General features: G+C 38.2%; 1 protein-coding gene across 1 annotated transcript in view; it reads left to right on the forward strand.

Moving 5' to 3' along the window:
• LOC137295791 (ciliary rootlet coiled-coil protein 2-like) overlaps positions 1-24,102 on the forward strand; it is a 205,512-nt gene that overhangs the window by 1,848 nt on the left and 179,562 nt on the right. Inside the window, exons 2-6 of the mRNA XM_067827340.1 lie at positions 4,520-5,083; positions 5,710-5,768; positions 9,163-9,347; positions 10,595-10,861; positions 15,673-15,892. Of these exons, the coding sequence (XP_067683441.1) occupies positions 4,547-5,083; positions 5,710-5,768; positions 9,163-9,347; positions 10,595-10,861; positions 15,673-15,892 (1,268 nt within the window). The 5' untranslated portion in view covers positions 4,520-4,546. The remainder of the gene's footprint in view (positions 1-4,519; positions 5,084-5,709; positions 5,769-9,162; positions 9,348-10,594; positions 10,862-15,672; positions 15,893-24,102) is intronic.

The following is a 24,102-nucleotide window of genomic DNA, read 5'->3' on the forward strand; positions in this document are numbered from 1 at the left end:
CTCAGTATTCACTTTCCATATGTGTAAGTATTTTTTGTGATGGTAACTGACAGTATGGAGAGTTATGTTACATTTATATAGAGTGATTAGAGTGGGTTATTATACTGTTGTTTTAGTCGTGCATAGCTCACTGTATAATGAGTTAGGATAAGGTATGGTTTGGACTCCTAGTACAGTGAGTTATGCAATTACTATATCACATAATTATCTACAGCACACAATCACATATAATTATCAGTTTCTATTTCATCTAAGTATGATACTTAGCAACAATTTTACTTTTCATATTCCTGCTACATTAAAGCATTATTGCCATTACTATTACCGTCATAAATGAATGCTTGTGTGGATGTATGTGCGTATGTGTTGTTAGATGTGGTTGTTTGTAGCTTTTACCATAGTTACTCTTTTAATTGTTAATTTGTTGTAAATATTACTATCTGCATACAGTGTTTATCCATCCCGCAGATAATGACGCAGATAATGCCGTAGATGTGTCCCAGGTGTATACAGCAGCACAGGGGCTAGCTACCAACCTGGAATGCTGTCACTATTGTTTCAACTAGGCTTCATATGTTATATAATATCTACATTAATTCATGTGTGTATTACCATCGTAAATTCAGATAAATATCAGAGACATTGTCATGGTAATGTATTTATGATTAGCAATGTATGTACATGTGTGTGTTTAAATTAAGTATCTGTGTAAGTTAATATGTAGTAATGTGATTAGTGCCAGTAATTGATTCCAAACTTACATTTTTTATTAAATATGTTTGAGGCTTGATTACTTTTATTACATTCTTTGTAATACAAGTCCATCCGCCTCACACCCCAGTTGCTCTGTGATTCTTGAAACACTCAATGAATTGCATCCTAACGCTACTACATAATTCATTTTGACACTCGCTCTTTCTTAGAGTTCAAAAGGTACGATGCATTCCTTGGGAAAAAACGTATCAGTACATGTATATCAGTTTATTTCATTCTTTGATGATGGTGTGTCAGAAATGGGTTTTCCCCCTTTGTCAGTATATATACATAGTGTTACATGTACATACAAGTATATTAAACAAGCAGTTCATTTCTGTCATATTTGAGGTGTTCATGTACAAGAAGTTCCAGTTGATTTGAGTAATTGAAAGCATTGCTTGAAGGCTTTACTTTCAGCTGTCAATTACTTACTTCTTGAAACGTGCTTAAGCAATGAGCTTAAAAGTCACATGCAACCAAAAAATCAAACACAATTAAAACACAATTATCACTTATTCATGACATACAATATACATTGCTGCTTGTAAAAATTCAAATAGACAAAATTGTAAGCATACAATAGCGATTCAAAAGTGCAATATTTTGTACTTGGGCTTAGTTCCCCCGAAACGAAGCCCTCGGGAGACCGAACCCAGTCATAGCTGGTGGATGTGCACTCAAGTGTGATGATGGCTTTCAATTGGCTGGTTCATTTGCTGATACACTGAGGGCTCATTGTGTGTACAAAAAGATGATGTGTTTGATGGGCATTTTACAAGTATGGCGAGTCACAAGAAAGTAAAATTCTTTATGGATAACAACTTCATTTATTATACATGATGCGTCGTTTCAGTATGGATTCATATACCGTTGTCAAACAAAATCATGTAACTAGAAAATGTTGTTATCCATAAAGAATGTATATAGAGATGTTGCATTTTGTAAATACATGTTCTATGAATTTGTGTTCGATCCAATCAAAAACTATTTCTGTGGAGATGGTGAGCTACTGCGCCACTGGAAACTGTCATTCGTCAAAATACAAGGCAGGACTTGAAATTGACAAAAGTTTGCACCAGTTTCCGTCAGATCCAGTCATCCGAGAAAATAGATGTAGTTTGTTTGCAACCATCCTCAACTCACACCCATAGAAACATGTCATGTGTACAAGTATCACACCTGCCTAATTACATAATGTGTCAGAGACAGGACTCATATATCAATTTATTTAGGTGTTAAGTTCAAATTGCGTGTGGTCAATGATTGAAGCTGTGTATATTGTCTATAGCAGACAGGCAGGCAGACATATAGGTGTCAATGAACCAGAGATTGAGCTTTCTGGCTGGCAGAGGCTGCTTACCACAATCAACAAGTTTTCTTACATAACGAGTGGATTATTTACTTGTTTGTGTACACAACCAAGATTAGACTACTGCTCATGACCTCATACTTCGGGCATGCATATTGTTTCAAGCTCGGCGAACCTATTCACTGCGCATGCATTATGGGCACAGCACAGCACAGCACAGCACAACTGTTGAAACAACTTCTTCGCCCAGCGCCAGGGGAAATTTAGTGAATCGTTTGAACTCCTATTTCATGGGGTTTTTTTCATCACATTTTTTTCAACTTTATAGGTTGAATTGGCATTTGTGATGATTTGTTTTAGTAAGTGCATACCGAAATGTATCAGAATCTGCAAAGTTGTATTTTACGTTGCATGTGACCATCTGACAATTGGAATGTTTAACTAATATTCTGTATTTCTATTTTCCTAATATTTGAATGCTACTGTATTGCTGTTAATGAACTCAGTTTGTCAGCGCCGCACCTCTAATCTTCATGTACTGTGCATGTGTATTTCCATCAGTAGTTTCACTTGTTTTTGTGATAATATATATCATTGCACTTTGCTTCATGCCCTTAGTTTATCTGAAATGTATTTCCTCACACTGTATGTAGCATGAGAACCAACAAAGGTGAACTGTTTGTATCCCTTTGTGATGATCCTCACTGAAGAGGTATGAGACTACCAAGAGATCAACTGTATCCAAGGTCTCGGCCTCATATGAAAGGATGTCCTCAGTGCTAATATCTTCTCTTGAACTGTACATTTTATCAAAGATTCACACTTGAGTCAGTTAACCAAAATGGTAAGATTGTTGAGGTGGATCTTATGATAAACATGATTTACTTGGAGTAGAAGTTCAACACTGTAATCTCATCCCTGATTACTTACCCTGGTGTTATCAGTGTCACTGTTTAGTGAGTCATCAGTGATGGATCCAGAAAGTGTTTGTTTTGTTGTGTTTGTTGTCAGCTACTTGATGGCAGAGAATCTAATATCCCATAATGCATTGATGTAATATATGCATACACACCATACCAATTAGATATGGTGGTGAAACCATTTGAAATTACTGTGTCAAGTTTTCATGGAGAATGATGAGATGAGGTGGGAATGTGTAACCACATCCCAGACAGTAATGGATCATGATGGAGAGTCTTGAAATTCACAGATATTTAATATGTAAAAGCACAGCATATGCATACGGCTATATTATTTGTTGTTTCATACTGCTCTCCACAGACAGTGGTTTCTCAATCAGAAAATGCAATGATAAACACCATGAGCATTGTTGTAGGCAATATGAATAATATGATGTGCATCAACCAAGTCAGTGAGTCTTGTGAGTAGTCTGATAAATCTCCTCTATACCCTGGATGCATCTGTGAAATTGTAGCCGGGTGTGGTTTATCATGTCCAGCCACTGGGCAACTAGTCACAACAAGCACAGTCCTGGATGAGGCATGAAATTTACTGTAGTTTCAAAGTTGGGAGGAAGGCTGAAAAGAGGGAACCTCCCTCCTGTAAGAGTTCATGCAGAATGCATATCATTTAAGCCAAATAGTTTAACATTGGTGAAGCACATGGTTGAAGAGCATGTGCTCAGTCAGAGTTACAATAGCTGTCAAATATTTAGGTAATGAATGAAATAATATTGTAATTAAATATGTTTTTGCAATTATGGAGCAGTGAAATCTTCCTCACCTGAAAAGAGAGAACCTCCCTCCTGTAAGAGTTCAAGCAGAATTCATGAGGAGGGCAGGTGAGGAAGGAAGGTAGACAAGAGGACCAAAAGGCCAATCAAAAGACAGGTAGTATCTGACAGGTGTCAAAGGAAGTCAGATGCTAGACAGTTATATCATGTGGTGGAAATTTCTAAAAATAGAGAAGGGGAAGTCCAGGTGAAGCTGGAGACATCAGCTACAAAATCATACAGACAACCTGGCAGGTCCGAAAACATTAAAAGCATATTTGCGAGAACTCCTACATCTTTCAGAGTACCCTTGCATGATTTGTGTTGCTAAGTTTAATCTGTTAGATAATTTAAAGAAGCAGAACTGAGTTGTGATTGGTCTGCTCAACTTCCCAGCCTAGACACCTGATTGGATAAAAAGACAGCCAAGGAAGGTAATGAATTCACTGGGTTGAGCCGTAGATGTATCTAGGGTTTTGTGGAGATTTATCAAAATGTATAACTTGGAGGTATCAAGGATGGATCTGTGAAAAATATCTGATGTCATTGTGAATAACCTCACAGATGTGTCACTATGTCAGGTGAATAGTGATATAGGTGCCAAGATGGTGAGATATATTAACTGACATGTTAGACAGTAACATTGTTTTAACACAATGTCTATGTCATAATGTAGATGCAGATATGTAACATTGGCATGATGAAATTTTAATCTGTTTCAGCTGGTCCAAACTGAGCAAGTGAGAACCATGGGAGTTGAAGATGTTAGCGCAGTGTTTGACCGACTGGACACATGTAAACTTGGTTATGTTACTGCTGACCAGCTGCTCAACCTGCAACACACACTTTCCTTCAGTCCTGTTTCCCTTCAGCTGGTGAACACTGCTATACAGCATATTTGTGGGCAGGATGGTGTGGTTACCCGTGGCAGCTTTGTTGGTGTGCTGGAGGAGATAGAGAGGTTGCAGGCAATACAGGAGCAGGCATACTGGGACTTCCAGGCTCTGGATTATAATGGAGATCACAGGATTACACTCAAAGATGCCCTCATGCTCTTTAAGGAGTTCCATGGAGAAAGTTTCAGCATGCAGACTTGGCATGACTTCCTCAGTTCAAGAACTGAGCCAAATGCAGATGTGTTTTTTGATGAGTTGTTTTCATGGCTATGTGTGAAATCTTCTGGTGAAATATGTTCTCAGGAGCAGATGGCGGCTGAGAATGCCAGACTAGCAGAAACAAAGCTTGATTTCCTGGAACACCAGTATCATACATTGTCACAGTTCAAGGTGAGGAGACCTGACACTACATCAAGAGTTCATTATACCATCCCATTTCAGCAGACATATCTCAATCATATCTATAAGAGGCAGTGGGGTAGCCAAGTGGATAAAGCACACTGAAGACCTGGGTTTGCACATGGGTGCAATATGTGAAACCCATTTCTGGTGTCCAGCTACATGACATTGCTCTAATACTGCTAAATGCAGCACTCACTCACTCACTCATATAGCTTCTACATAGCCCTTGTATAATATTTCGAAACTGGAAATGTATACTCTGTGCTTTGGTAAGACTGAAGTATTAATCCCTTGTCACAGTCTATCTGTAGTTTGGTTGGTTGAGACAACAAGGTATTAATTCATTCTCTGGTAACATCCTTACCTTGTACTTTGATGGGTTGACCTCAATGGTCAGTGCGTCATGCCACCTCAGGCTGCCTTACAATGCTGACCAGAATATGCTGTGCACTGATAGTATAGAATGTGGTAAAGGGTTTTCTCATTTGAACTAGGAATTTAGCTTGGACGTGTGCAGTTCCCCTCCATGCTCCAGAAATTATATGTCAGTCATTGACTAATAATATGATTATAATTATATTAGGAATTAAAACTGATGTTTGTTGGTTTGCCAGAAAGAAGACTCAAGCCACTCAGATGAAATAAAGCTCTGTGCTAACAGAAAGCTCAACAAGTAAGTATTTTAGATGATGCAGACATCATCTTGTCTGTATCAGCCTAACCTCAGAGAAACATGTTGTAACAGACTGTTTTTACAGTGATTCAAAATTCACTGTCAAAAATTGCCCAGAGTGGCATTTGTTTTGCTCACTTTTGTCCATATTTGGTCATTTAATTTTCTTTTTACACTTCCCCTCATGTCATTCTACAGATTGTACAAGTATCAATGACTTGTAAGAGAGTAAGACAGACTGTCAGTGACATTACTTAATTTTGTTTCCTAATTTTCTGAATAACACTATTTAGACCAGCTTTTGCATGACATGCTGACTTCAGTTGTATATGGTCAGGCAGTCAAACTTACGAGTGACTCCTTCTCAGTTAGTCAGCCTCATGAAGAGGCAACTTAATATTTTATGGGTTCAGCCCACAACATAAATCCATTTTGCTATACAGACACGGACAATGAATATGATGTTGTGATGATTTGTCCTAAATATGAATTTTATAGAAAAACATATATATCAAGGTCAGTTTACAAATATCCAAGTATGGCTACATTTTATGAACTGTTGGAAGACAAACGTTCTTTAGATATACATGTATTGGTACTTTATTCTTCAAAGTTTGTGCAGCATATAGTTAACATGTTTAAGGAGAAAGCAACAACTGAATTTGAATTTGTTGCTATCTTTATGCATCTTGCAGGTCTGGCACCATAGGGGGAGTAGGGTTCTCAAACACGATTGAGAAATGTTATGTATGTGTGCACATGTTACATTATTACTATTTGACCTTAGGTCTAAATAAATGTTCATTCATGCTTAAGGTGTACATACTAAGTTTCCCGATTGCACATGTCAAGTACATATGATCAAGTGAGTACATCATCATCCTCGATATCTCCAGGGTATAAATCTCCACTATATACAGGATGCATCCATGGCTCAACCTGATAATTTTATTACCTACCTTTGCTGGCTCTGATCGCAGCTATGATGGTTTGTTCGCAGGGCGACTCAGATTTGGGGGACATCACACAGACAAATTGTCATACCCGAAACTTAATATACGGAGGAACTCTTTCTACCACTTTCAGAGCTCTTCTGCATGAATTGTGTTGCCAGGTTTTATTTGTTAAATCATTCAAAATGAGAAAGTGAGTTCTGATTGGTATGCTCAGCTTCCCAGCATAGACACAGTGTAGATTGGATAAAAAGCCAACAATAAAATTATAAGCCAAATAAGAGATGCATCCAGGGCATAGTGGAGATTTATTGGAATATATCGAGGATAACACACTGCAGATAGGCCACAAATAGTTCTTGTCTCAAAACCCACACAGGCAGCTACAGTTTTCCAGAAACTGCAGCCTGTAAGCACTTGGAATAATACACTTGAGTACCTTGTATCTTGACCAGAGAATGTAATATTAAAAACACTATTGACTTAGCTGGATATCCACCCATGACTGTATAATAATGCTTGCAAGGATGGATTGGTCAAATGATCAAATGACCATCTCTGGCTCACTGTGAAGCCAACATGTGTCTTATGGTCTTCGCACTTGGCCACACCATGGGTATCATGACGAGTATGAGGCTTCTGTTGCACAAGACACTCTACATGTGTGACCGCTGTTTGTGTAGATATGTAGGCAACTATTGGAACTGTTCCAACCATGTCTCGTACTATTATTATTTATTGTTTTGTTTTTTTTGTAGCTGTAATTCCTGTAATCTGATGAGCAGACTTGGTCACATAATTTGGCATTTCCCAATGAGTGTAAAAGGTTTAGCTGCAGCCAACAAGGTGGACTGTTTCCAAAACTATGGAAAATCATGGAATCACAATTATGGTGCATGGAACCCTCATTCTATTGATGCCAAGAATTCATGCATATTCAGGAAACCAAACCAATCAAAATGTGTGTGATAAATAGAAATTATTACATGTTCAAGTGTGTCATACGACTTCTACAAAACAAGTGTGGAATTTTTTTTTATTGCCCAGGGAAGGGTCCTTTTGTGTGTATTTTATCATTTTTCTAATGACATATTTTGTTTGTCTCTTTTTAAGAATTTAATGACTCTTTTTTATTCATTTATACCATAGACTTCCATAGTATTCATGTTGAAATACCTTCAACAAATGTCCTGTGTGCAAAATGGTGAGGATAGCGATTTCCAGATGTTATAGCTGACCCCTCAAAACAGCATATGTTACATGGGATATATTCATGATGACAATAAAATACCCAATAAAATACACAATTTTTTACTTGCCTTACCATGGGTCTATAGCATATTACCTCAAGCTTCGCTTTGTAGGAGATCTGATGGATTTGAATTGCTATTCAATCTTGAATGACTACCTCGCAATCGATGACTGTCATGATACAGAAGTATCTGGATCTCCCCACTGTGCATGCGCACAGACTCTACGAAAACTTTACTTTTACTTCAAGCGTTTTCTGATCTAGACTTGGTTGGATTGTGAAAAACATTTTCACAACTAATAAAGTTTCACCTTTCTACGCCTTTACACTGATTTCTTTCAGGGGTTTTGTGTGTGTTGTTGTGCATGACACGCCACTTTTGTGAAGTTTGTAAAGGCTTGAAGTCCGACAAGGACCCACACCCATACTGCCTGGACTGTGCTGTTGTATCCTGCTCCCTCCTGCAGCGTTGTGCAGTGTGCTCGAGACTATCTATTCCAGAATTCAAGGCATACTTGGTGGTAGTGAGGAAGAGGAAGACATAGAAATTAAGAAAAATGTCTCGGTCTCCTGCATCCTCATCTGGTTCAAGGTTATCTCTTCCGTGTACACCGGAGATTCAGTCTACATTGGAGACACCTGGAGCTGCACCGATACCAATACCAATGCCAACGCCTGTGCCTATGCCGATGCCTTTGCCATTTCCTTGATTGTGAGGTAGCCATTTAAGATTGAATAGCAATTCAACTCCTCAGATCTCCAACTAAGCAAAGCTTGAGGTAATATGCTATAGACCTAGGGTAAGGTAAGTATTTAAATATCTAAAATATTTAGATTTTAACAATTTTAGAACTTCTTGGTGGGTCAAGACCCTTCAGTGATCTAACTCAACCATCCACAATGGCTTCCACAGCATGGAAAATAGGCAACTGATGGGCTAGAGTGCATAGTTTATGTACCCCTTTGACATGTGTTTCCAGACCCTAGAACTTAACACTTAACATAATCTGTGGCATGTTTAGGAGTGTATTAAGTGTGAAGTAACTCACTTGATATATTTCCAACAAAATCATCTCAACAAAACACTTCCCATTCAATTATTTATACCCATGACATGTTAGTTAACTATTGAAATAATAGTTCTGTGTGTGTATTTTTCGAGAAACTGTATGTGAACTTGCTACTTCAGATGGAACCAATATGGAATCGAGTCTGTACTGTTTGATGATGGACTGCATGTAGGACTTGACCATGAAGTTAAAGTGAGAAGATCGAGAGAGAGTGTTGGAATGGTGGAGATCTTCACTGCTCTAGACAACAAATATAACCTGCTGCAGGACAAGCTGCTTCTGGGAATGGCCAGATATTCAGCGGGTAGGTTGATGGAATTGCACATAAACAACTAAGCAGAGATTATTTACATGTGAGTAGCTACCAAGGAATAGGGAATGGATAAACATTACTTGAAAGAGGTAAATAATGGAGTCGGGTGGTTGGCCTTGCTGACTTGGGTGGCTCATGACATTGTATAAGTTACAGACCACTCTCATATAGCTGGAATATTGCTGAGTGTGGCTGATAGTTATTATCCCCCCCGGCATCTAATGCGGGGGGATATAGTCGACGCCTCGTCCGTCCGTCCGTCATCATTTTGTTTCCGGAGCATACTCAGAAAACGTTCAGTATTTTTAGACCAAACTTGATAGATGTAATGATCTCAACCTATAGTTGTGCCTTTTGCTATTTACAGAGTTTTGGCATTTTTATTTTTTTTGTTTTTCCATGGAACATTTTGGTGTTAGTCTTATGGTGGGGCGGGCTTCGTTTCTGGAGGAGAACTCAAAAACTGTTCAATATTTTTCTGCAAAACTTGGTAGATATATCAATCGGAACCTAAAGTGGTGCCTTTTGCTACTTTCAGGTTTTTGTGATTTATTATTTTATCAGTTTCCATGGAAACGTTTCGGACTTACTCTCAAAAGTGAGAGGTGAGTTTCGTGTCCAGAGAAGAACTCAAAAACTTCTAAATATCTGTCAGTAAAACTTGGTAGATATGTGTGGCTGACCCCAAAGTGGTGCATTTTGCTGTTTACAGATTTTTATGATGTATTATTTTCTTGGTTCCATGAACACGTTGCTGACTTCGTTTCCAGAGCACAATTCGAAAACCATTTCATATCTTTCAAAAGATGTTGGCAGATATACAAGACAGTTCTTGAAATGGTGACTTTTTCTGATTACAGATATATAACATTTATATTTTTCATGCATTCCATGGAAACAATTTAGACTTGGTCTAAAAACACAATAAGTGACTGTCGGATGATTTGTCCTTTCAAATATGTGGGGGCCGGGCGGATATGTCAGCTTCTGATGACTCTTGTTTCAACAATGTGTACAATTATTTTCCTGTGTACCCTCAAATTGTATTTGTTTCACTTCAAGCCAAATCCTGTAGACCAAAAGTGAATTTTGACAAAAAAGTAAAAACAATCATGATGGTTTAGATTGTTTTAATCTCATGGCTGCCCCGTGTCATTTTCTTGGGACAACATAGACATGTATTTCATTTGACATATTATTTTCTATGATATCCTTAGTACTTTACCCAACTGTTCCAGCTGTGGACAGTGAAATTAGTGACATGTATAAGCATCTGAAGCATGAAATCCTGGCCCTGAAGGGAGGCAACCTGGAGGTGGCAGACATGACTGGCAGCCGGGCCTGGTTGGCTGGTAGTGTTGCCAGCTTCATGGGAGAAGTTGGAGCACCTCTGGAAATGCAATACAAGGAGCAGGAGGCACAAGTGTTGCAGTTAAAGGGAGAAGGAAAATCTGACCAGTTCATTAAGGATGCGATCAAATCATTCTACCATAACAGTCTTGCTGGTGAGTAGTTACTTCTGGTCCTGATGTAATTCCTTGTCAGCGAATAGCTAGTGAGCTACCAGGATGAACAGATAATCTATGGATGTACCATGAGTGCAGTTAAACACTTGTGTCAGACTTTGGAGTGACAAACGTGGTTGTCTTGAAATAAAAGACTGGGCCTAGATTTTCGAAGCTCTCTTAGTGCTAAGATAGTCATATGGCACTTACAACTAATTTAGCGCTAGGAGAGCTTCGAAAATGAAGGCCCTGGTGCCTGTATGTGAGCAGATTAAGTCATCACTTGTTGGCTGTGTTGAATCTCCAATATCTCAAAGTGTTGATGTAGGTCCCTTCAGCATCAACACAACAGGGGACAGATGTCATTCTGCATAGTGTCAGCTCATGTCAAGATAATTGGACACCCTTGTCATGACCACGTGTTGAGCAGGAAAACTGAAAGAAGTATGGATTTGGATGCCATTCACTTAATGGACATTTTAAACAGGCATAAGTCAGGGTTATGTACCTCTTCAATCCTGGCTAAACTGGTGAAAGAAAATCCTAACAAAACAGTCATGTAAAGTGGATGGGTGGGTAAGCACTGGAGTCCTGTATATGGCACCATATACTTTTTATATTTAGATCATTAATCCAAATTAAGCTGCATATGCTTTTGCCATATAATTAGCTTATATATATAGGTATTGTACTGCTGATTTCCATGGTATTTGAGAACTACCGAGCTTGCAATCAGACATCTCACCATGCCACCGAGAAAGTTTGCTACAAGATGAAAGGCCAAAACCCAAAAGAGTGTCTCAAAAACCCCAAAACACTGGTCAACAGGAAAATGTTACTGCTCATGAACACACACCAGAAACTTCAGAAGAACCTTCAGTAAATATTTGCCTTGAAATTGTAAGAGAATCTAACACTGATTCAGAAACGTCTGAATCTGCGGCTACAAACGAAAGGTCCAAAAGAGAAACAAATTTTACAGTAGAAGAGGAGAGTATAGTCAAATGGCTTTGAGACCATCCTGAAATGAATTGTAACAGGACTGTCCTGTTTTGGGTCCTCAGGTCTGCAGGATTCAGGGGTTCAAAACCACAATGACACCAAACACAAGATTTTGTAAACAAAATAAGTTTATTTCAAGCTCCAAAAATAAAATCAACAATCAATAAAATCAATATTTCCTTCAAAGATCTTAATAATGAAAAGAAATATCTAAACCCTATGGGAAAGACCTTATATTTATCTTAACTCCATAACTTAACATGATCTAAACTGTTAAACTAAAAGAAACCTAAAGCTCTGCTTCAGGCAAACAAGTGAATCCCTCACCTTTGGCTGTGAGACCCTAGAGTGCAGAGTACAAAAACATGCCCTTTTATATCCCTTATCTTTAATTCTAACCCAGTAGAAACCATGATTAGAAAATTACCCAATAAATGCCTGCGAAAGAGAAGTTCAGTGGACTGATCCATCTGCTCATGCTCATGAGAAGCCAGTGCACCAGCCCATTCCATTACTTGACATTGTGGAAGAAGCATGCCTGATGCATCCTCACCCCTCATGAGCTAAATGGACCAGTCCCCTGAAGCCAAAACCTAATGTATTGGTTATAACCTAGCCTATCCCTTTCCCAACAAGCCAACTTTCTACTAAAAAATTAACCCTACCATTACAACTAAGAGGCAGGATACAATAATAAAATGAGGAAGGATTCACTATGGAAGATGAAAGTTAAGAATTTACCGTGACAAACTATGTGAGAAATCCCCTGTCAGCCAGCAAAACAGAACAAAGTCAAGTTTAAAAGATTCACAATATCTATTTCAAATACAATACAAATGCGGCAGAATCTAAGGCAATGGGTCACAAAATATACAGTATAGCAAACTCACCAAAGTCTTAGTGTGAGAGGGAAACAGTGGTGCAGAATGAACACAGTGAGCGGTCTGACAGCAGTAGATCAGGTGTTAACGGATATGTTGGCGCTGTAAACTCCAGTGAATAAATGTGAATGTGTCGCAGTCTGTGTCCCTCACAACAAGGCAGCTAACATTTATATACATTTTCAGTTGTTTTCCCGAAAGTATGAGCACTTACTGCCATCGCCAACACTGTAGAATGCCCTGGAAAAAAATGTCTCCCCGAAGTAAACAAACAGGAAGTAAAGGGCAGATAATTTCCTGGACAAGCCTGCTGCCAAAATCTTAAAAATGCTGACCATCTATTATACGAAATGTGACCCATCATATTTATTATTCAAAACACTAAACATTGTGACCCAATAATAATTATTACTGAATTAATAACAAAATGTACAGAAAATACAGTCATAACACACTTATATACCTAGAGTATGCTGGTTGCTGAACAGTCGCCAGAGGACACGGAGAGAAGGCAGAGCGAATACCAATGAATGCGCAAGGAAGGCACAATGGTCAATGAGAAGGCAGAGATGCTGTTATTGGCATATGATGGTGCACAGAAGGCAGAAGGAAGGCAGCGAGGAAACCTAGGACAATCAAAGAATGCCACTAAAATGTCAAAACTTCGCAGCTTAAGTTGTACAAGGAAGGAACAATGGATGCCAGAGCAGTTACACAAAAACAAATGCATAGGTTTGTCGACCGTTGCGTGTAATTTTTATAGACAAGGCAGAGCAGTTGCTATCCTGTGTGAGTGGACCATATCAGCGGCTGATCCTAACCCTCAATGCCTGTCATGCATTCATCCATGTTCTTACAGCTTGCATTGCAGATACCACATCAATTTATCAGATTTGTAATTTATCATGATCAGCACATTGTTACAGCAATGAAATTGATACCATAATCCTGCTAGTAGCAGACTCAGTGATAACTTATTGGTACTTGATAGAAATTTTTACAAAAAGTATTTGGACTTTTTCTATACCCTTGTGGATGCAATAATAAATATTGTTGCATCCATTATTAATTTTTATGCATATAAGATGGAGGAATTTGCATCCTGTAAATCCCTTCTACTCAGTTGTAAAAGCAAGATGCCCCCATCATCGGCGGTGCAGAAGAAATTGTTTTCATCTAGGACCTCATCATGGTCAACTCGTTTCAGTAGAACAATGCATCAGACATCATTCAACAAAGACATTATGCCTCCTGGTGAAGCAGACGCATATGCTGGCCTGCTGATATTGCTGCCTGAAGAACCAATAACATCTGCAGTCTACCTCCATGTCTAGATGATCAGTCCCTGCAACCATCACCGCAGATACTGTCAACAGATACAACACCAGCGTAGCATCATCGCACCTGCAAGAAGACGCAAAAGATGCCCTGAACATATATCTTTGAAAGAGTAAAACAAGGAGGAGAAAATTCAAGTGCCCATACATCCCCTTGAAGTCTCAAGAAGTCTCAACATCATTATTTTGGATAAGATCCATTATTCTGAGGACCAACAAAGCAGCAGGACTAGAACCTTCAAGAACTTCCCACCCATATGAAGTCAGAACACTGGAGTCCACACTCGCTCTGTGCAGAAACTGCTCAATATCATCTACGAGGGGTGTCCCAAGAGTGGTCGGCTTCACCTGGACACTTATAAAAATGAAACTGTTTTTTAAGTTTTATTTTTCTACAGATTATCTGTCAATCTCAAGCAAACTGTTTTGACCATGTTCCAGCCTCCCGATTCCTCTTTTGTATTTATCGTGTACCTTCCAAAAATGCAAAATCAGCAATAAATGTGTCCCCAACTTTAGGGAACAAAATATGAAAGAAACATTTTGTGTGTTTTAGACAAGCAGAAGTCCTCTAGAATCAAACCTGCATGAAACCGCACAGTTGTTTACCGACAGTACTTGTTTTGCAGACACTACCCATCCCACTTTCAGATGATGTAATAATCAAAAATACATACATACATACATACATACATACTTCCACGGGTCGCGGTGGCTGAGCGGGCTAGGCGGCTGACTTTGTGTGCTGGCGATTAGGTGCCTGACTCTGAGGGTGCGGGTTCAAATCCCGGATGGGACTCAACCGAAAAAAGTACTAGAATTTGTACTTTACTAAGAAAGTGAAATCCCAAATATGACATATGTTGCATTTGACCACTTTCTAAATGGCATCGTGTAATCACAGCTGTTGAAAATAAACCAGGCTCAATCTTATATACTATGCTGCCCCCATATTGGCTACACGGGTTATGTAACGGCCAGTGACATGTTTAGTGACAAGTTAAACTTCAAAATCTGCAAAACACTCATAGATAGACACAATCTCTGTCACTTAAAAGGTCTTCAACAAACAAAGCTACACTTGCCAATCCTGTAATGTAGTTTACTTTCTTACTTGCATACATTGTAAGAAAAAATATGTTGGTGAAACTAATAGATGTTTCAGAATCCGATTAACTGGACACTATGCTGATATCACTCACAAGCGCGACAAACTGGTGGCACTTCACTTCAACTCGGAACATCACAGCAAAAGTGATCTAAAATTTGACAAAATCACACAACTCTGAGAACACCCAGACTCTGAACAAACCAAAAACTGAAGATCTGTTGAATTAAGATGGATTTTTTAGCTCCATACATTCCAGCCACAAATACACGACAGGATTGTAGGCTGAAATATCCCTTTAGCCTTTTCTTAGGGTAAAGGTAATTTGAGACTTGAGTGGTTGAGTAAATAATGAATGCATCATGAGACTGCTCTCTCTGTGAACACAAAGTTATACATGTTGTGGAAACGTACAGCATACTTTGAAATTCATGTATAGCTTATGTTTACAAACTGCCTAAATCTCCATGTTTGTACACACAGGGCCCACAACATGTGGAGAAGCAATCCAAGAACTGTTTGAAAGACAGAGGACGGAGAAAGACGCAATTATAAAACAAGTACAGGGTGTATCATCAGCTATGTTTGTGAAATATGCATCCTTGTCTCGTCAGTACTTCATCCTCACAGAAGAGTCTGAGTTCAGCACTGCCAGTGTTGCTGTTGGTTTGGCTGAGAGGATTCCAGGCCACTCATACCCAGGGTGAGTTTCCACAACAGTGTGTCTGTAGTCATTTCAACACCTATTACTCTTTGGATAAATTACAACACTTTCATTTGTTAATAGCCAGTGCATGTGAAATCCTAAAGTTTCACAGTACGTATGAATCCATCTTACCCTGTTGTAACTCACTTCGACTGTTATTGTGATGTACAGCTCTTTTTCTACAGGTTTAGGAGAATATGCTGTTTATTTTATCTGTGTAGTGGAAATAGATTGGATCTAAAGATACATTGTAACAAGGGTATTGTTTGAACTAACAAGTTCCTATGATACAGAGCATATTTTGGATTTTGGTTTTGCGTATTTGAGATACTAGGAATTCAGTGTGAATGACAACCCTAGAAGTCTAATAATGATCCAGCCAGGAGACTATATATATTATCAGTCTTGGTCTCCAAGATGCTAATATAAAGAAGCGACTACTTTCAGTTGTCTTCCAGGAAATACAGTATAAATGGAAGGCTTGGAATTTCCATATCCCCATGGCTATTTACCCAGATCATGAGACCTATCACACAGTTCCTCCATGGCAGGGGGATTATGACAGAATCCTACATAGATGACTGCATTTAGGTTCATTCTGCTGCTCAATGTCTTCAGAAATAATTTTGCACCTTCACTTGGTTGCCAGATGCAACTTAGAGTGAACATCAAGAAGTTGGAACTTGTTTTCAGTCAGTGGTTTCAGTTCACTGGAGCAGTGTTAGATACTTGGCAAATAGTTCATCATAATCAGGTGTACAGAATGCCATCACGGAGGGTTTGCAAAGGAATGGAGACTCAGTCAAGAGATCTTTTGTATAATCTGTGTATAAGTGTATCACAGGTGGATTGCTCTTCCACCCAGTTCAACACTGATCTGTACATCCTATTCTTAACCCTCTAACACGTGATGATAATTCACTGGTTATATCCTGGGAGGACCTAAATGCTTATGCATAGTACACAAGTTCCAGTCAACCATGAAAGTACATTTGATTTTGATCACAGCTTTTGTTGAAAAACAAATTTGTTAATCTCACAAATGCTCTGGCCCTACCACAAAGAGATGACTTGTTGATCCATCCATACCAGAAACCAACTGCGTTTGTCGCCACAGACACTATATCGTCATGCTTGGCATATTATCAGAGATCTGTAACAGCAAAGAGATACTTCAAAAAGAGTTGTTAAAGCATCCACATCACCTCTTCACAATTCCACACATTCCTTCTAACAAATGGAAAATGTTTGAAGAATATGGCAAGCTGCATGCTGTTTCTTCACCTACTATATACTATGTCTTAGGAACAAACATCTTGGCATTTCAAGGAAACTGAAACTATTCATGTTACAGCTACCAACTCTCTTTTTGGCCATGGCAAAAGCAAATATGCTTTCTGCAGTTCCAGGACTTCCACAACTTCTGTGAACCATCAAGGTGGCTGAATATCTGCCATCCAGCTTCAGATATATTTAGTGGTTCCAGACATCTGATTTCTTTCAGCTGATTAAGAAAAGGACTTTGAGAGTCTGATCCCCAAGAGAAACTTCCTCATAGCTCTCACTACAACAGCACACATCTCGAAGATTCATGCCTTTGACATCAAGCAAATATGTTTTGAAAAGGTAGGAGTATGGTATGTAGGGCTGTGTAAATATCACCAGTAAACTGATATATACCGGTACAGTGTCTCGCAGATATCATTCAGATTCTGCAATATAGTGGGTCATAGAGGATTAGCTACCTTTGAATTATCTGGCCTTTGATTGCCATAGCAACAGAATTTACTCTAAAAGTACCAAATATACTTCATAAGTGGACCCAAAGTGCCAAATATTTTACAAAATGCTTAAGTTTTGTAAGTTTGAATGGTTTCGTATATGGCATTTTGGAGGAATGAAGTCTTTTAAGAAAGGAAAGATTTACTTCTTGTTGTAAATAACACAATGTTTTGTAATGTATCTAGTCATGAAAAAGCATGCATGGCAAACTTCCAGCTGTTCACAATACAGAAGGTGACATCCATAAATCTTGTTTTTCTTATGCATTCCAATTCTTACACATCCTCCCTTAAAAAATATGAAATATCTTTCATTTGGACATATTAATAGAGCCTCTGGCTCTGCGTGACCATTTTGCTTGTTTTATAATAGACATATGTTATCAATTTATCATAAAGGCCAAAGTCTTAAAAATTTTCTAGGACTCTATGATGACATTGTAGTCAAGGGTCATACTTATTAGATGTCACATGAAATTTTAAGCTCAAATAGTTTACATAAATCTTGTTTCTGTTTCACTTTGCAATAGTTCATGATAACATGTGTTTATTGGAGTTGAAACGGAATGAATCACTGACATACAGAAGCAGTAATTACATACTGCATTGTAGTGCGTTCCATTGAAGAAAACATTGCTCATCATGAATAATCGTGTTATACTATTAGCTTTATTAAAGCATTCTAACTTCTAAGGCACTGTATCATTTAATTTGCATGTATCTGTAAACCATTGGCATACAACTATTCACAATGGGGACAGGGAGCCTGAAAGTATAGTGTAACAGCCATTAAGAAAATGATGAGCTGTTATGAATTTGTTATGTACACATCTGGGCAGAAGTCATTATATCACAAAATGTATTGCAATATCTCTTAAATTAATTGCAACATATTGCAATATGAGAATCAGGGCAATATCCGGCCCAAATGGTATAGTCTTCATGGATGTCCATCAGGAGTTCGTTCTGAAGAATCTGTTGTCTGGCCATCTGGACAGATTGTTCACCATTTCACTATTGATTTTGTTATGGTTAAAGTAGTATATACAATGGGGGTTCTAAAACACTTCACATATAGAGTGTGCTAAAGCTAAGCAAAGCTAAACAAAAGCTAAGCAAAGCTAAGGAAATTTCCTTAGCTTTGCTTAGCTTTTGCTTAGCTTTGCTTAGCTTTTGCTTAGCTTTGCTTAGCTTTAGCACACTCTACATGTGAAGTGTTTTAGAACCCCCATTGTATATACTACTGTTAATAATTTGCCATGACAAAATGAGTAAGAAATCCCCTATGAACCGGCACTGACACTTCTAAAATATTCAATATTATGTATTGACCAAAGAGCAAGATAAAAAGATTCACGATAGAGGTTTCTAATACAATGAGTCAAATCTAAATTAATAGGTCACAGATATAATATCAACTCACCAAAGTCTTGGTTTTCAGTGAGAGTGAGAAACAGTACTACCAAATGTTATGCAGCATGTGGTCTGTCTTGGTTGTAGGCAGACTTCCAGAGTAAGTCTCTTTGTGTCTCGTCAACACAACAACCAGCCTTATATGTACACAATCATTGATTCTGGAGCATTCCGATCAGCCTCGTGTTTACCAGCAGTGGAAAACACATACTCATATGCAGAAGAGCACCTAAGGGGAGGCAACTCTGAAGCACTACCTTAAACGGCATGCTGCTAAATACTATCACCGTGATACAAAATGTGACCCAACAATAACTATACTTAATCAATAACAATACATATTACAGAAAATACTCTCTCATAACATCTTCCATAACTGGGCCTGATAATGTTGAAGATCTACATCAACACTTCTCAGTACTGTCATAGACAGTCTTTATCCTGTTGTGCAGAGCATCTTCAGCATGAGTATCTAGAACCATCAGGGCTTGTTGCCGCCAGCAGGATTTAAAATAGACTACACTATGCATTTTCACACTGTTTCTACGAAATCAGTTAGTGAATCCTACACAGAGAGACGTTTTTATTTGTTAACCCCTGGATGCCACAGGGACATATATGTCCTTCCTCTTCATCCATCACTTTCAAGTCAAATAAAATTCTAAATATACCACACACATATATATACTTCACAGTTAAGAATTCTTTGGGAAATTCCTTGTTTCTTGATACCATCTACTATTACCCCAGATGAAGCTAAAGTGTATAAAATAACCTCTCAAGGTAGGCTCCATTGTAAATGTTGCCATTTTTCATACAGTACAAATTCACAATTCACAATGTTATTTGCTGTATATTTTGAAAGGTGAAAATCGGATATTTACTGAAAGTTTTGAATTTAAAAAATAGCATATTAATGATCACTGATATCAAGTTTTCATGTAACCAGTAAAGATATTTCTGAAATGTTGCCAATGAACCCAGAACTGGTTGGGATGTTTTTGAAAATACACTTGCATGAACACTGAAGTGTGCTTTCTGCGATATTGGACAGTGTTTACAAAATCATGTTTTGTGAAGGCTGGTTTTGAGACACCAATTACATCACATACATCACAAATGTATCATTGAATTCCCCATACATCTTAAAATCAAAGTACAAATAGTTGTTGCCATACATACCAACTCTCTAGATAAAATATAACAAAGCATATTGGGTGTGAATACGAACACTGTGCTTGAAAGACTGCACTAGTTTCAAATGTAAGCAAACTCTTGATTTTACACTACATAGCATTTTCAGAAATTTTCCGACATCCAGCTGTTTAATCATTGCTTACAATGACTCAATACGTATAGAATATGCAGGGGAAGAGTATCATTGCAAGAAATAACAAATTAAAAATAGACACAGTAAAAGTTTCCATGCAGTGTGACGTCATCACAGATGCAAAATTACACAGAATGATAACGGTCACCAGAGCCATCATTTCATCAGAAATCAGTCATCGGTAGTGATGTCATATGTCAACATTGTTGCATATATTAGGCAGTTTCTTTGAGGTTAAGGTCGGTTGAACAAGAGTAATCAAAATTGCTCTGTTGTACAGTGGAAATTAACATGTGCAGAGCTGTCATATAAATGAAACTGAAAAACCAATGAACTAAATTTTGAAACTTACCTTTGGCCAAAATAAGGAACTAAATGTGATCCATACATGGACATAGGATATGCCTTTTCATTCTTTGAAAGGTCTCGATTTTTTTAATAGTGTTTACATGGGAAATCAACACATTGAGTGTATTATACCATATTTTAAGCCTTTACACAAGTGTTAGGAAATCACATGTAGCCATTGCTGCAACGTGCAGTATAGTTCCTGTGATGTACAGTATTCAGTACATTGCAGTTTCATTTGAACATGTTAATAAACCTTATAAGTAAAAAGGATAATATTAATGAAAATGATTTATACATTTATGAAATGTACAGGCACACATATTTATCCTGATTTGCTCATTTAATTATTGTGTGTCCTTTTATAGATAAAACAATTATGAATATTTATTGACCAGGTGCGTGTTTGTCAGAAACATTTTATGGTTCATTATCATTGTTTTCAATAATAACATCAATTCAAATTTTATTAAAGCGTATAGTGATGATAGGATATCAAACATAAACAATGCATAAGCCAGGTCATGTCTTAATTTGGACAAACCTTATATTGCAATCATTTGACACCTTTAATTGCATTCATATGAAGAGAAATAATCATAATCATAAACAAAGAATATCTATATATTTATATCCTTAATAAATATGCAGGTGCTGTGACATATTATTTTTCATTTACATTAAATTAATACCAAACAGGTGCGTGTGTTGCCCACAATAAGATATGCATTAAAACTGTTTAATTGTTTATATATTCAGGGCACTATTTCAACAGTTAAACCATTCATTTTATGTTTTGTCTAAAGAGTGTTGGATTTTTTACATAGAAGGCAAGACGTTTTACACATTCAGTGGAAATTAGGTGAGATATTTACTGATCAGCAAACCAGTGTTATCTTTGTCTGATGTCACAAAATGCACAAAACATCCATGACCTCAACTAAAATGTTGTACAGTTTTCAGTAATTTCATTACATTTGCAAATGCGGCTGTTACTCTATTAATAATGATGCAAACAGTCAAAATGCCCCTACACAAACAGGAGAATATGGGAATCTGGGAGCGAACTTATGTATCGGATAGGGCATCCAAATCACAATTACTTGCTTTCTCGTGTAGGACATTGACATCTTTTTTCATGAATTTTGAAACTACCAAAAGGTATCTGCTCACATTGGGAATTTTGTATTGGAATAGGTTGGTGCACGGTGTACTAAACATAACGGAAATATGGTGTCTGTATCCACAAGAAATTGTCTCCATGTGATCAAAGTTACACTGGCGGAATTATGCCCCTTATCTTTATATGTGCATTGCCTCTGTCAGCATTTGATGTCATAGAAGAAAATCCATTTTATTTATTAGGGGTCATTTTTAATCTTGTGTGTATCACATTGTGCATTAGCTCATAAATCCATTTCATATACATTCATGTCGTTCAGATATCAAGCTTTATTTTCTTCGCTCTCACTTTCCATAAAATGGCAAATAAAAAATCTGTAACTGAGTGCGTTTATCGGTGCAAGATAAAAATGGAGAAATTTACTGTTTTTTAACACATACAAAACTTTTGGACTACAGTCAGAAGTGTCTATTTCTCAAACTGCTGAGGTAGTCACACTTATATTTATACCAACAGATAGGAAATCTAATATTCTAAATATTTTTTTACTTACCTTACCATAGGTTTATAGCATATTACCTCAAGCTTCGCTTAATAGGAGATCTAGACGGAGTTGAATTGCCGTTCAATTTAGCATGGCTACCTCGCAAACGACGACTGTCATGATATGGAAGTATCTGGATCTCCCCACTGCGCATACACACAGACTCCACGAGAACTTCACTTTTACTTCAAGCGTCGTCTGATCAAGACATGGTTGAATTGTGAAAATGTTTTTTCAGGTTTAATAAAGTTTAACCTTTCTTCACCTCTACACTATTTCTTTCAGGGATTTTATGTGTGGTATGTATATTTTTCAATCCTTGTGTCAATTTTAACGTATATTTATGTTATTGTACACTTGTCAGCTACCTCATATGAGACATGTTACATGTCACTTATTTTCACAGTTGCCTCCGTATTTATTACCGGATCGGTTTTTTGCTTTGTTAGTGGACTGGGTTTTTGTCCGCTGTAGCTAGTTTTTTGTCTCTAAATACTGTTTTTAGAGTAAATTCTGCTGTCTTTTTCAACATGGCAGTTATTTCACTTGTCTATTGCAAGCATGCTGTTGCACGGGGAGCCATTTTTACTTCTACCCTTATTATCACGTTGTTATTTGGATTTTTTACAGTGATTGTGGATGACACACCACCATTGTGAAGTTTGCAAAGGTTTGAAGTCCAGCAAGGACCCACACCCTTTTCGGATTGTGCTACTGTGTCCTGCTCCCTCCTACAGCGGTGTGCAGCGTGTGCAGCGTGTGCAATGCTATCTATTGCGGATTTCAAGGCATGCTTGGCGGTAGTGAGGAAGAGGGAGACACAACAATTAAGGAGAATGTCTCGGTCTCCTGCATTCTTTGACTTTGACTAGTGATAACATGAAGATCTCATTCCAGAAGTCCCAGGAGTAGCACAGGTCACATCCAGATCACCGGAGCATAGAGGCAGATCCCTCCACTACAGACGCTGGAGTCGGGGCTCATGATCCAGATCTCCGGGAGCAACACGTAGGAAGCAGGCACCGGAGCAAAAGTCAAATGTTTCATGGAATTCTGGTGATAAACAATATTTCACCCCAGGTTACGAGGAGGACTCTACGCAATTGGAAAAGGAAGAGGGATCATATTTGCCATTGTCTGCCATTTACAATTGGATTGCGGATAGGCTCCCAGAGTGTGCCGGGGCTGGACAGCTCCAAGACGATTAGGGTGGAACCTGAACTGTTGATTCCGCCACACCCTATGGTGGCTGACGCCATTTCTTCATTAAATGAGGATTTTGCCAGGTTATCGTTGAACGCGGCCATTTGGGTGCCTACGTCAAGGAAACAAGACTACAAAGTACATAGCCTTGATTTCTCAGATTCCGGGGCAGTATTGGACGAAGCCATCAAGAGATTATCTTCCACCTCTTAAAAGATTCAAGACTCCAAATTACAGGCTATTGATACGGGGTTATGACGCATGCTAAAGCCGGTATCAGCATTAACATCGGCTACTTCGGCAGCAGCTGTAGATTTAACGGAGCCTAATGAGTCCCGTTTGGAACACCTACTGTCCTTGTTCCTGTGGCAGGGTAAAGTGTTGCATGACTTGTTAGGACACGTCTGGACAGCACTGGCAATGATGACTGTCATATGCAGAATGGGGTTCCTGGATGAATGTTCT

Source organism: Haliotis asinina, chromosome 9 (genome assembly GCF_037392515.1).
Source record: "Haliotis asinina isolate JCU_RB_2024 chromosome 9, JCU_Hal_asi_v2, whole genome shotgun sequence".
Classification (NCBI taxonomy): Eukaryota; Metazoa; Mollusca; class Gastropoda; order Lepetellida; family Haliotidae; genus Haliotis; species Haliotis asinina.